This window comes from Micromys minutus (genome assembly GCF_963924665.1).
Source record: "Micromys minutus genome assembly, chromosome: 10".
NCBI lineage: Eukaryota > Metazoa > Chordata > Mammalia > Rodentia > Muridae > Micromys > Micromys minutus.
The window spans coordinates 3,271,363-3,287,081 of record NC_137979.1 but is presented as its reverse complement, the minus strand read 5'-3'; the positions used below and the strand labels follow the sequence as shown (position 1 = coordinate 3,287,081).

Genomic DNA, 15,719 nt, shown 5'->3' with positions numbered 1-15,719 from the left:
AGACAGATGTTCTACAACACTGTTCAGCTGCCAGGGAACAGCCGAGCCCCACTCTGCTACCCACCTCTATCAGTCTGTTCTCTGATGGCTCCCCTGACTCAAGTCCTTAATTCTGTATCTACAGTTTTTCATGTTTGGCAGATGTTTCAGTTACATTTTTATTGCTGGATCAAAACACCATGGCCAAGGTGGCTTATAAAAGAATGTTTTCAATTAGGCTTATGGTTTCAGAGGGTTAGAGTCCAAGATGGCAGTTCACAGACACTGAGAGCTCACACTCAGTGAGGCAGATGGCACTTTTGAAACCTCAAAGCCTTCTCTCAGTGGCACACCTCCTCCAAGAAGGCCATACCTCCTAACCTGTCCTAAACAGTGTATCCCGTTGGTGAGAGGTTTCTCATTCAAACCATGAAGGCAGGGGTGTAGTTCAGTGGCAGAGGACTTGCCCAGTGAGCTTGAGGCCACAGGTTTTCTTCAGCATCAGAGAGGAGCAGAACAGTAATTTTGACAGATACAAGGGATGGATGGTCTAATTATAAATTTCTTGCTGAGATTTATTACTAGTTTTTCTTTTTTTTTTACACTCCAGATTTTATCCCACTCCCATCCCCCACCCCACCAGACTTCCCACTTATTATACAAATACCATTAGCTGTTAAGGTGCAATGCGGCATATCATAATTTATTGACAAATAAATCACAAAGTGGCACTAACTATAAGAAACAGTCCAATTTCAGGCTATGTATTCCAGAATCAATGAAACTCCTTTTCCACATGATAGTCTTTCAACTATTCAAAAGCATCTTCCCTGGAGCCCTTTTTCCTGGCATTTCCCCCCTAGGAACTACTCTTAGAACCCCCAAATTATCCCCTCTGAGTTACAGACTGGCAAAGCTACAAAAGTGAGACCCTGTCTCAAAACAAAGCAAAACAGTAAAACCCTCAAAACAGCTCCAGTGTGGACACACAGCACTTTCACCATCCAGCTGCTGGGGGCCATCTGGACTGATTCTAAGTACAGCTGTGACTGCTGCTAGTTTAACTCCTCAGATACATTCACAAGAGCGGTTCAGCTGGATCATACGGTGGTTCTGGTTTAGTTTTTGAGAGAGCTCTCTGCTGATCTCCACAGTGGCCGGACACACCGCATCCCCACTGGTGTTATATGAAGGCTCCTCGCCGTTCTACCTGCCACGATAAACTCACCAGCACTTCTTTATTCAGTGAGATGGACTCTCCATGTAGATTTCATATATATGTTCCAATTCACTAATTAAAAAGGTCAAACTTTCAGAAAAGTTGTATCTATTCATTTAAAACCTAGAACCTTTGAAGGTGAGCTGCTGGCCTGATGCCTTGCCTCACTGTGCTAGATATGTAGTATTTTCCTATAATCAATCTCCCTTCCCTCCCTACACACACACACACACACACACACACACACACACACACGGGTGGGCAGGAAGGCAAAGGAAACAATCCCTTCAAATAAACATGACTCTGAATGGGTAAATCATATCATGTCATTTCAGAATCCTTTTCATGTCCCCCCAGCTTCCCAGAAAGGCCCTTCCCTTTTAGTCCTGTAGACCAAAGTTGTTCAAATTGCTTAGCCGTCGGGTTTCTAAAAGAATAGGTCAGTTTTAAACAGTGCCTCAGTCTTTCTCGATGTTGATGACCTTGAGAGTTTACAGGTCAGCTGCTCCATAGAAGGTGTTTCCTCGCAGCTAGGTCCAGGTCACACACCTTTGGCAGGACCAACACACAAGCCATGCTGTGCTTTTCTCTACCAGATGGTGCAGGCTTGATCATCCATTACCGGTGTTTACTTTACCGTCTGTGCGAGTGACGTCCTCTAGACATCTGTACCACGAAGCTACTCTTTCCTCTGTGTCATCAACAAATATTCTGTGAGGAAGCACTTTGAGAGCAGGCAAACACCCCACTTATGAAATTTCCATTTTCTTTTATCTTTTATATGACTGTGGAGTCACAGGTTAAAATAGTTATTATCATTGTTCATTCTAACATTCAAATTTCAAGCATTCTCATTAAGAGACTGTTTTCAGTTTTTCCATGTTGTTCTTTTCTGAACAGCTGTAGTTTAAGTGTCTTGATAAAATAAAATGCTAAAAATAAAGATAATAATATCCAAGAAATCAAGAGTATCATAAGGTCACTACTTTCTCATACTAGATTATGTCCACAGGGCACAGCTAGGTGTTTTCCTAGTAATCTGGCACACATTAGCCAATAATAATGAGCTCCCAAAATTAGGGTCCAAGGATTTCTCCATTTGAACTCTCCCTTAAGCCAGATAACTCTACAAACCTTTGCTACTGATTTTTAAAAATCCAATTTGCATGGCGTCTTAATGAGCATCTCCTTGTTTATTATCTATGTTTCAAGATTCTATCTCCCTAGTGTTGTGTCCTTTCAAGTAGACTCTTACATTTGTGCTGTTACAACGTCCCCGTAGGTACTTTAAGCAGGTGGGTAAGCACACAGCCAGGACCCCAAGCAGGGGAGATCTAAGCTGGCGAGTGGCCTATGCCAACGGCTTTCACACCAAGTATCAGAACGTCTGCTAGCCTGTGAGCTATAAAATGGATTTCTATTTCATGTGCAAATGGAGAGGTATGCATGCGTATGTGTATAGCTGTCTTCTACTACTCTCTACTTCTAAAAAAGTATTTAATTTTTATTTATGAATGCTTGGGGACATCTATATGTCACTGATACATGTAGAGTTGAATTTAGGTTATATCAGGATTGCCTTTCATGGCAAGCACTTCGCGGGCTGAGCTATCTCACTGGCTCTCTACTTTTACTTTTCAGACTGGGCCTCTGGCTGAATCTGGGGCTCACTGATTGTGTCAGGCTGACGAGCTGGGGATAATCTCCAGGGATCTGCCTGTCTCTACAGCCTTAGTGCATATACCACAGAGCCTGGTTCCTCTGCAAGGGTGCTGAGGGTCTGAACTCAGGTCCTGCTGCTTGTAACAGCAGGCACTTTACCTATTGAGCATCTCCTCAGCCTCAGGAAATCTATTTCTAACCCAGCATTCCAAGCCTGTGTGGATTCTTGCTACAGTTTACCTTCTTCCTCTTCTGTGGTCAGTGGGAAAAAGATAAAGCACAAGAAAGACAAAAAAGCCTATCGGATGATGGATTCAAACAAGAAGGCAGGCTGTACGCATATACCCATGAAGTAGATGGGGTTCTCCAGCCACTTAAGACATGTAAATTAGGGAAAAGTTAAGACTCTATAGGGCAGTTTTAAAATGAATTAACTACATTTATTTTATAAAGTCATTATTTTTAACTATTGCTTTAGGGGAAAGATGGTTTAGCAGATAAAGGCTGCTTTCTTCCAGAGAACTGAGGTCAACTCTTAGCACTTACTCCGTGTGGTTCTCAGCCACCTGGAATCAGCTGCAGGGAATCTGGCCCTCCTCTGGCCTCCACCAGCATCAGTACAGATGTGGCGTACCCTTACAAACACAGACACAGGCATACAAATAAAAATACATTTTAGGGGTGTTATCCGGTTTACATTATTAATTTTATTTTGGAGGCTGGGGAGCAGAGACAAGAACTCTTACATAGCCCTGAAGTCCTGGAAATCACTATGCAGACCAGGTTAGATTAAAAGCACTGAATATAGCTTTTCAGTGTAAAAAAGCACACACATAGCATATTTTTAAAAATGTTTTAAGAAGTGTATATGCACTACAAATAAAATACAGAAGCAATATTGAAAATACAGACAAAAATGAACGTACAATTTAAACTTTGCCTGCATAGCAGTGCGGTTAAAACTACAGGCACAATCTTTTCTGAGGTAGTTAAACCCATATTCAGGGAGGAATTAAACAAACAAACAAACAAAACCCCCAAACTCCTTCAGTGCTAACACAGCAGCATGACTACATTATTCATTCATGGTAAGTGGCCCAAATTACTGCTCTGTAACAGTATTTTTGCAGTACGCTTGTGGCTGTTTTAAACTAATTTTTGTATGTTTTTATATTCAAAGTCTATTTTCTGTATTTTATAAAGTATGTTTTCTACTTGTTGCTAAAGAGCTGGTCAACTGCTTCTGTTCCAGAGAATGTGAGATTGCTACTGATGGCTGACATGGAGATTAGAAAGGGAAAAAACCCACTGTTATTTGGTTAAAAATGTCCAATCATTCCCAAAGACACAAAAACCTATATAAAGATTCCAGTTAGACAATGTCGGATAAAATTTCATTCAGACCACTAAGAGTGGCAGTAAAGTCTACCTAAAAATGTAAAGCTAGAAAACCTAGTCTCAGTTTTCAGACAAATGGGTTTCATTTCTATTAGCCAAGCCCATAACTCTCTTATAACACCACACATCCGAGGACCACACAACAAACTCATTCTGCTAACTGGAGGTAACAAGTAAAATCACATATTGAACAGTCTTTCCTGTTACTGATATCACAGTGACATCTTCCCTGCATTGGGAAGATGTCCTTCAGCCACCAGATGAAGGGCATTCCCAAAAAGAAGACCATCAGCAAGCTCTGGAAACATGGCTAAGGCAAGAAAACACAGTACCTCACTTAAAATGTGGAATTTTAGGATCTGTCTTAAGCAATATGAGTAGAAAAGCTAAGTATCGAAACTAAACAGCTGAATGGAATCAAAGCTACTGTTCAAAGCATGCTGCTGACTGACAGAAGAGGAAGGAGAGAACAGTCTCAGGCTCAGCAGCCTTTCCATATTGCCAGCAGATTAAGAGTAAGGCAGTGTGACAGAAAAAGGGCAGTGCTGTCAGGAACAAAGGTCTCAGACAGTGGCAAGGTCTGAACAGTAAACTTGCCGAGGGAAGGCATCTGTTTCTCTGTTCTTGGCTGTCAGTCCATGTTAGTTTATCTTCAAACGTGTAGCAACGAGAAGCATGGATCCAGTGTTTTTTTTACTGAAGTGAAGGGCTGAAGACAGACAACATAAAGAAAGAGTGGACTCAACATGGCTCTGTGTCCTCCCTTAAGAATCTCAGTTACATGTCTGGGGGGAAGAGGGAGCCCTGGCATTAATGTACTTTATATTAGTAATTCTAATTCAAGAAGTGCTGCCCTACAGCTTGAGAATGCTGTCTGGGGTGGGCTGGAGCCGACTGCCCTGTCTGTGAGATGGGGAGCAAGGCATTGCTAGAGGAGGACCACAGGTTGAAGACTCATCATCAAGAAAGAATGAGAGGCAGAGGGCTTCAGATGGTCCACACATACGTTTGTTCTACTTAACCGCATTACTTAGAGGTTAAGAGGCTCTGGTCTAGATCTGGCTGAAATTTTTATAACTAAATTTGAGGTGGTATAAGTTGGTCTTTCCCTTGGCTCTCCTAATACTCTTCCTCATAGTGGTGCATTTACCTTAGGGAACTGTGTTTCGTGCGTCTTGTTTTTGCCACACAAGTCCTACCCAATCCTTCTTTTAGGATTTTCCAAGTAGTCAAGTATTAGACGTTGGGAAGAAGCCAGACACTTTATGTGGGCTGCTCAGCTACCTTGTTGCTACAGAAGGGAGGCTTCGTAACTATGGAGAACCTCGTACCAAGCTGAGACAACACAGTATACAGGAAATGGGATCAACCTCACAGACTAAGAGAACACCACCTCCCATTTTTCAAAATCCTCGTGCACTGTTATGGAATAATTCTTCTTTTGGCATACTCTGCCTGTAAACTTAGTTTGCTATTCCCTCGCCCATCCCTCCACAGCCAGCCACACTGGCTATTTCACACCCCACTCTATCCACACCCACCCTTAGCCCAGACTTAAAACCACTCTTGCTTTGCTCTTTTCCATACAGATACTTTACTCATGAGGCACCTTCTGCCTAGGGTAATTTTCCTCAAACATTTGGGCTTCTGCACAAAAGTCATTTCATCGAGGGAGCCCCTCAGAACTCCTTAACTGAAGTCTTCTTGCAATCATAATTCAATGTTTATTTTCTATGCATGACTGGAGTCTATAAAAAAGATGTGCCATGTGTGCCAAGTTTATGTGTACAGTTTTTATAGAAGCACAAACACACAAAGATCCAATCAACAAAGCTTCTTTCAGCTAGTTCAGTCTAGTTTTCTCCCATTTACTCTCCGACTCCCTCCACAACAGTCCCTGTCTGGACTAGTGTGGTTCCTCTAATGAGAGTACCTTTTTCTCCATCACAACTTAAATCATTGTAACTACTTAGGGCCCAGCACAATGAAGTCTTCTCAGCCAAGTCCTCTGATAAGTCCCTCACAGCTAACAGTCAAAAGTCTTTATGTTCAGAGGTTCCCTCACCATTTCATGTATTCGTGTCTCTCCAATAGTGGACATGAGCTTCAGAAAAACACTATGAATCCTACAATGTGTTTCATAGAATGCTTGACATATAGTGTACAACTTCATATCATGAACTTATAGTGTTACATATAGTTAAAAATAAGTTGTATAGGTAAACATGCCAGAAAAATGAAGAAAGATATGACCAGGTATAAGACAAGTACCAACTTCAAACTTAAACTTAAAGAAATAAATACACTGATTTCATAATTTTGTAAGAGGTGCCATCATTGGAGGCACAAAACTTAAAAAAAGTCATTACATCAGTAAATTTCACATTCACTCTGCTGGGTAGATAAAGCAGACAGATACTTTTCAGGTATTTTAACAAATGAAGATATATTTAAAAGACTTACCTGTCCAAACTTACAAGCCTTGTAATACTACTAGATTATAAGATTCAAACTCTAATATTCAAGATCCATGTCAGATTTTTTTTCACAACTTTAAAGACATCTGACAAGAAACTAATTTTGTTTCTACAACCAAAGTGACAAATTTTAAGTTTGTGACAAACTTTTAGAAACCTGTGTGTGTGTGTGTTTCAGTGTACAAAAGTGCAGGCACTCAGGACAGGGCAGATGTAGAGGTGAGAGCACAAGAGACAGGCCCTCTCCTGTTCACTGCTGCCTATATCAGGCTATCTGGCCCATGAGCTTCTGGTAATTCCACCTCTGCCTGCTGTCTCCTGCTAGGTCACTACAAACGGCTGTGCCACTGTGCCTAGCTTTTATGTGGGTTCTGGGGATCTGAACAAGTTATCAGGCTTGCTACATGAATACTTTACCCACTGAGCAATGACAGACTCTTAGCCCTCAGCCCATAACTAACTCTGGGATACGATTCTGAGACTAGAACAAAACAGAAGAGGCTGGGAAGCTATAAAAATGGAGATCTTTAAACTGGACAAGTGTGGTTTCACCGTCTTGTTTGTCTGACAGCAAGAAGCGGCATACCTACTAAGAACAGGCTGAGACAAAGACTTCGTTCTGTTTGGGAAAACAGGAAACAGTGAGCAACAGCCTAGGAGTTCAAAGAAAGCAGGGCAAAAGCTCTTCTGGAGAAAGAACCTAGAGGCCTCCCATATGCAGAGATGAACCTTCTTGCAGGTAATTCCAAATCTTTAAAAGCATAAAATTATACTGCAGAAATCTTTTCAATGGATAGATTTATTCCTACTGTTTTTTATTAAGACAATACCCAAGCTTTTTTATCTAAATAATCAAGTTGCTTTTGTTTAAATAACACACTAATAGTGTACTTTGGCTTCTATCTGATCAAAGAGCAGATTTAGGATCTGTAGCTGATCTTTCAGTTTAAACCTCAAAGGCACCCAGTGCAGCCCCACAAGTCTGGAGGCAACACAGTGCTCTCTTCACACCCCTCCACTGAAGTACAGGTTCTTACAGCCCTTTAATTTCTAATCTGAGCACTTACAATGGAAATAAAAGTAACAAGAGACTATCTCATGAACACCCGATGGTGTATCAAAGTAAGAACAATTGAGGACACAGAACTGTTTCAGTTAGAGGACCTCACTTTGTCAACTGTACCCAATTATGTCCTTTATAGCAAAGGAAGCAGAGTAAGTATTCCTGTGACTTTGTTCTTTTTTAATGAGTTTGCTTTGCCTCGTCTCATGTTCCCCGGTAGAATAAAATGACAAGTTCTTAGCCGAAATTTATTTTATGCTACTTTTAGTCTTCATTTAAAAATAGTTTTAATCAAATATAACTTATATTGTATATATAATTATATTTATTTTATATAATAAATCTAAATTTTAATTATATGAAACACTATTATAATATTCATTATAATTTAATTTTATATAATATATCATTTTCCTTGTTTATTTGTTTTTTTGGGACAGGGTTCCTCTGGGAAGCCTCAGCTGTTCTGGAACTCACTTTGTAGACCATGCTAGCCTCAAACTCAGAGGTCCACCTGCCTTTGCCTCCCGAGTGCTGGGATTAAAGGTGCATGTCACCACTCCAGCTTTTTAAAGTTTTTATTTGTTTTCCAAGACAGGGTCTTACTACGTAGCTATCGGTATCCTGGAATTCACTCTGTAGACCAGGCTGGCCTCAAACTCAAGAGATGCACCTGCCTCTGCCTCCTGAGAGCTGGGATTAAAGGAGCATGCCAGTACGACACCAAGTTTATATTTCTTTCTTCCTATTTTTTCGTTAAAAAAGTATGTCTGTATATGGGTATGCTCACAAGTACAGGTATGTACAGCGGCTGGGGGACATCATGTTCCTGGATCTAGAGGTACAGCTGATACGTGCAGTCAGCCACTGAGTCATCTCTCCAGTCCAGATTTGCCTTTTATAAGTGCACAATTCAGTAACTTTATAGAGATACAATCATCACCACAATCCAAGTTGAAAATGTCTATAATGCCTAGAAAGCTCCCCCACACTCAATTAATTGTGATCCTTCATACCTTCCACGTCTCTATATCTAATTTCTTAGATATTTTACATAAATTGGAACTATGCAATAGTTGGCTTTTGTGTCTGGCTTCTGAGGTTTATCCATGTATCTATAGGGTTTTGAGACAAGGTCTCACTTTGTAGCCCATCTTGGACTGGAACTCAATATATAGCCTAATCTGGTCCTTAAATCACAGCAATCTTTCTGCAACCCAGTTAATTCCATTTAGCTGATAAACTGAATTTTACTCTAGGAGATTTGCTTTGCTTTTCTTTTTCTCCTCATGAGCTGACAGGCATTCAGGCGTTTCCAGCTTACTGGGAATACTCTACTGGGACATTTAAATGTCCATCTTTGTGAGCATTCTTCCCTCTTGTTCACTCTTTCCTGATTTTCTTGTCATGGCTGCCAGGGGGAAGACAGCTGGCTCATATGGTTAATCTGTGCTTGGCTTTAGAACTGTTTTCCAAGCTTGTGCTACGTCCCCAACAATAGCTACATGTACCCAGTGGGTGTGCAACAGCGTCTTATTGTTGAGATTACAGTTTTTGTAATGACTAATAAAATGTCTGATCACTAAGTCCTTTATCCATTGTAACATTAGGTTTACCTTATTACTGATTTATAAGGTTTTCCTAAACGGGGCTGACATTTCTAGACATCCTGCATGGTGCATTTTGCTACTTCTCCCCTTAGGTATACCTCCATTCTGTGTGCTTTATAGAAGCTGTAGTTCCTGTGGAATTCACTGTACTCTACATCTGAACTTCTTTATTTTTGCTATTACAACAATAAATGATAAAAAATTGTATAGTCACACAAGCCCAGCAAACAGTTTTATCACAGTTACTCCCTCTAATACTTTTTGAAAACCTCTGTGTGTCAATGAGCATGAAGCACCTCTGCAAGCATGCTATTCCAAGCACTTCCCAAAGTTTCCTTCATGCTGTTTTTCTCTGCTGGTTCTCTATAACATATCAGAATAAATGGATGTTTTGAGTAATGCAGATGAGAAATCTTTATCATCTGATAAACTTCCAGCTCTACGTGTGTGTGTGTGTGTGTGTGTGTGTGTGTGTGTGTGTGTGTGTGTGTGTGTGTGTGGTATGCATGTCTGTGACTATTCAGGTACATGAATGCAGGAGGTCAGGAATCCTTCCCTACTGCTTTCCACATTACTGCCTTCAATGAGGGTCTCTCTCTCTCTGAAGCAGACACTTGTAGTTTCAGCTGGTCATCTAGCTCTTAGAATCCACTTGTGGAAGACCCACCCTGTGGAAGGTGAAAATCTACTCTCTCTAGCTGTTCTCTGACCTCCACACACACATACAAATAAATAAGTGTAAAACCAAAACCAAAACCAGGGTGTTTCTTTTTTTCAAGGCAATCTCTTAAGTAAGACACTGTACCAAAAAATCTTCATGGATATAAAGCTAAATTAAACCCCAGAAGTACAGAGTCAGTCTTATGAAACTAAGTGGACATTAGTAAACTTGGGTCTACCCCTCTTTTGCAAGTTCTTACTAGTTTCAGTCTTCTGTAAAACTTGGACTTCCCTGAGTGTGTGGGGGGGAAAGAGGGGACACTGGATCCCTTGGACTCAGAGTTAGAGTCACAGGCAGTTGGAGTCACCTGACACAGGTGCTTGTAAAGAAACTTAGGTCTTCTGAAAGAATAGCCAATGTTCTTACGAACCTACAACAAAGTGGTGGGCATATACATATATGCATACATACATACACACATGCTACATAGCATAAATGCTCAATAAATTGCAACGACTGTTATACAAACAGTTATCCTAAATACTTCTCACGAGAAATGAAGAAATGGCATCTCACTGCTGTATGTATTCATCACCAAGGCAGCTTCAACATTTATTCTAATGTCATGGAAAGAACCCTCTCTGGACAGGTAATCCTTGAGAACCCAGAGCAGTCTGGGAGAAGGACCCCATATCAAGTGCATGGTAACTAAAGCCACCATACAAAGTGCAAAACTACTGTGAGTTCAATCCTGACTGGCCACTGGGAAGCTTTACAGATTGTTTTGGTCACTATTAAAGAAAAAACACAGGAAAAAAAGACATGGATCTCCACAAGTGACAATACCAAAAGTTAACATGATTGCAGACTTACATAAAAGATTATGACTTAACCAAGGGTAGAAGAACGCTCAAAGCAGTAATCTCAAGAAAGAAAGACAAAATATAAAGGCCCTTTTCCTGTTTACCTGGATGAGTCATGGTGACTGGCTCCTCTTTGGATTTATTATTGTAGATGACTACAGCAGCCGCATTGTGAAAAGCAGCCCGTGATATTTTTTCTTTAAAGGTGCAATTTCCTCTTTGCAGCAAGGCGATCCACTGTTTGATATTAGGAGGGACAAAGAACCGAGTTTGAGGATCACAGCCCAGATGATCAGCAACTAGACAACAGAAAGAAGAACACGTTAAAGATGAAGTCAATCATTCTTTATCAAGTGTCCTTCTGTTTCCTAAACACTACACATATCCACAGCTTGCCGCAGCAGGGCTGTACGGATTTCCACCAAGGGCAACACAGTGAATTCAATCAGTGTTTGGAGAAAGAGGAGGCTCCACAAAGATTTTACTTGTACTGCAAATAAAACAATGGGGGACTTTTTTTTTTTTTTTAACTTTACAGATTAAAAAAAAGGATAGACAGGAAAGGAGACCTGACAGAGAAACTGAGGCGGCAGCTCTTGTTCTGTCTTCTAGTTTACTCATCTGCACTTCCTAGCATTAAACACGCTGCTGCTGCCGCCACCACAACAAATCATTTTGCTTGGAGTGTGTGAAGAGGTCAAATTAATTCTGCTACCAACCAAGTGACACCTTGAAATGCAAACACGGTAAACAAACTCAACAGATGTCAAAGGAAATCACAAAAGTTAAATTTGGGCCTATATTTAATAGTGAAAATGACATGGATAGTAAATACCATTCTTCTAATTTACATTTATTGGAAAAATAACTCTACAAATCTACATTAAGAAATATAAAATAGGTTACAGGGAAACACCAAGACTATCCCTTGGTCCTAAAAACAACATGACCACAGGTCTAGACTCTGTAACAAATACAAACACATTTGAGTTGGTCAAACTAAGTTCCTCAATCTTTGGTTCTACACATATGGTACTTTCTGCAAAATCACAAAGGAGCCCCTGCTTCTCCCGACCATTTAGAACAAGTCAAAATGTGAGAAAAGGGTGATCTATAAGGAGGAAGGTGATTTATGAGAAGCCACCAAAGGCAGGGTTGTAGACTGTCAGCCAGCAAGCAGGGACCTAGAGCAGGGGTAGAGAGCAGAGGGCAGGCAACCCCACCCCAGCCTCCTGGCATCCGACTCATTAGTCTTGCGTGTACTGTGAAGAAAAGGAGGAAGGATCACAGCACACTGACCCCAAAAGGTAACTTCACAAGCAAACCAATCATAACTAAGTACTGAGTGCTAGAAATAAAGAATAACCATAATGTACAAAGAACACTAACTAATAGGAAAATGTTTTTCTGTAAGCATGTTGCCAAGCAAAAGAAATCAGGTGGTTATAGTATTTGTCTACTAAAAAATAAACCTGTCACTAGTATGAAAAGTCATACCTACTACTCTCATTTAAATTTTGTTCAATTTTTCTTATGAGAGAAAGAGAGGGGCAGGGAAGGAGGAGGGGAGAGAGAGAAGGGGTATCACATAAAGCATTTTCTATGAAAGGACTTTAGATATATAGGAAGTAGGAGGCAAATGTTTCCACAACACATTTTAACAGGCACTGCCTACAATTTCTGCTGCTTAACATATTACACCTTCATTAATGAAATAAAGTGGTGTGTGTGAGTGTGTGGAAAGGCAGGATAACACAGAACATGTAAATTACTTGGGATGTAATTCATTTGAGTAACACATGTAAGATCCTGGTCTACTCCCAGCGTCAGAGAAAACTTTAATTGAAAAAAAAAAAAAAAAGCCTGCCACACAATTTTCCCCAACTAGTGACAGATTTTATGAAATTTTAAAGTCCAGGGTGGATTGTCTACTTCCAGCAGTATCTCTTACACAGTTTTAAAATACAAGTACTGAAAAGGTGTGTTATAATAACCTCTTAAATCTCAGGAAATTATGCAACACTATATTAAATGGGGCAATTAAAACAAACAAACATGTTTTAAGAGTTTCATTTGCTATTTTTCAAAATAGACTGGCAGAAAATGCAGATTAAGAAACACCCAAAGAATGCCAAGATGGTGTGGCTCATGCCTGTAATCTCAACACTCGATAGGCAGAGGTGGTGGATCTCAGTGAGTTCAAGTCCAGCCAGGTCTACGGAGTGAGTTCCAGGACAATCAGGGCTACACAGAGAAATCCTGTCTCAGAAAACAAACAAAACAACAGCAGCAGCACAAAGAGTATCCTAAGGGATGTTCGTCCGCACACTTACCAATATAAAACTTCCATTTTCTGTAATGCCCTTTCTCTCCGTGGCTTCATATATTTTTACAATGCAGCCAAGAGGAAACTGATCACTGAATCAGCAATACCAAGGATACAAAGTCTAAACCAACTATTTGCTAGCTGAGCAGCTGTGACCGCTCTCTTAATCTGATTTTTAATTTATACAAAACTGGACTTATTTACTGGTGGTGAGAGAACATCCTTAGCGTTCTCAGGCTACAAAAGGACAGCAAAGGTATACCAAACAAAATCCACCAAACCTACGGAAGACAACTCTGAAATTCTACAGGAGTCCCTACCCACTAAGAACAGATTCTAGAACAAATGCTGGGTTCAAATGAACTCTAACAATAGACTGTATATGCTTACTCCTACTCCAGAAAACTCACCCAAATGCAAAAGGTCCCAAAGTATTTATATCAGTAAGAATGCAATGTAAAACTACAAGAATGAGGCATGTGGGTTCCTGTTCCAGGAAGTGTATTTATTATTCAGAAGAAGAAAATGAGGTTTTCACAACCACTTAACACCGTAGTGTATGTATCTTACCTCATTATTCTTTCTATTTATAAAGATAAACGAACAATGAAATAGTACCAATAGCTCTGAAACAGCTGCCCATTGTGATTAAGTGGTTCTACTGCAAATTTAATGCCATTTGTTTGTATTTGAACAATTTATTTTGTGAAAACATATTGAAGCATGGATTATCTATGCAATTATGAACTATTAAAATGTCATTAGCAATTCTGTTCAAATTCAGAACCACTTTACTTTCATGTTCTTCAAATTTCTGAAGAGAGTACTGCCTGATTTCTTTGCATTCATTAGTTATAAAGCTGAGAAAACTTAACAAATCATAATGAAAGTCTGAAGTTACAGATATTGCAAAATATTATACTATATAAGGACTTAAGGCCTGGGGATAGCACAGCAGTAAAGTGTTTGTCTAGCATGTGTTGAAGACCTGAGGTAAAGCCCCAGCACTAGAAAATATAGTAAGAAAACCAAAGTCTTAAATTTTGTTCTCTATGTACGTTTCCCTGCTGAATGCAAAAACAATAGTGAGGCTTCTTTCCCTTCTTGATAAGCACCAAACAAGTATGGGAGCCTCGCCTTGATGAACTTTTATGATATGTGCACGTGGAGGCCAGAGGACAACACAGCTGCTACCCCCTCAGGAACATTTTCATCTTCTGTGAGACAAGATCTCTAGTCTGGGCTCACCAATTAGGCTAGACTGGTTGGTTGGTAAGTTCCAAGGATCTTTCTCCAGTTCTGGGATTACAAGCACATTGTACCATGCCTGACATTTCTTAAGTGGGTTCTGGGGGCCCAACTCAGGTCTTCTTGCTTACAAGGAAAGTACTTTACCAATTAAGCCACCTTCCCAGCTTAATAAGTACTTTTAAAAACTTATGTACTCAGAAGCAAAACAAATATCAAAGAAAAATAAAATGTGATAACCACTATTCTTAAAATTTATAGAACTTTGCAGGAGCATCTGATTGTTGTGCAAAAAACCCACATATTGACTCACAAGTGTCAGTAACTCCAGTTCCAAGGGTTCTGAACTTCTCTTCTAACCTGTGTGTACAAGGCACGCATGTGATGCATACATGCAGGAAGAACTCCTGCACAGATAAAATCTGAAAACGACAATAATGTTAATAATAAATAAAAAAGGATGTATGGAACCTCTGAGCTCTCTGAGGCGGTGTGACTGACACAGCATCAGCACAATGTTAGAAAACACTAGAAAGCAGAGTATTTAGAAAGGCAGGAAAGAAAAAGAACATATGGTACCGGGTCAGTGCAAGGTAAACACAACCCTTGAAAAGTTGTCAGAGCAGAAACGATAGGACACGGAAATGTCTAAAATACAGGATGGGGCTGGGCTAGGGCTCAGCTGAAGAATCCTTGCCTAGTACGCATGAGGCATTAGGAATGATTTCTAGTACTAAAACAACAAATACAGTGACCCTTAGATCCACCAGACACAGAAACACACGTGTGTACATACACTCGTGCACACACACACACACACACACACACGTTCAAGAAGGAGTGGGGAGGTGTAAGCATCTTGAACATGTGTGAGTATCAGGAAAGATGAATACAAAAGGTAGAGTACAACTTTAAAATAACAGAGTTCTAAAAACTTTTTTTTGGAATGGGAGAAAGAAAATATTCCAGCATGAAGAAAAAAGTAAATATTTAAGAATTTTACTTTATTTGTATTGTGTGGTGCTGGAGAGCCAACCTGGGCACGACAGAGCTACCACTGACCTGTACCCTTTGATATAAGTATTTAAAAGGCTGGGGAGCAGTGAGATAGCTCAGCTGGCAAAGGCACTTGCTGTCAAGACTGATGACCTTAGTTCCAGCTCCAGAACATACAGTTAAAGTAGAGCAATTTCCATAAACTGTCCCGATTCAC

General features: G+C 40.2%; 1 protein-coding gene across 3 annotated transcripts in view; it reads right to left on the bottom strand.

Moving 5' to 3' along the window:
- Window positions 1-15,719, bottom strand: part of RNF130 (ring finger protein 130) — a 98,139-nt gene that overhangs the window by 55,852 nt on the left and 26,568 nt on the right. For all 3 annotated transcript variants that reach the window (XM_080922291.1, XM_080922292.1, XM_080922290.1), the window contains exon 2: window positions 11,037-11,231. In XM_080922291.1, coding sequence (XP_080778417.1) covers window positions 11,037-11,231 — 195 coding nt within the window. The remainder of the gene's footprint in view (window positions 1-11,036; window positions 11,232-15,719) is intronic.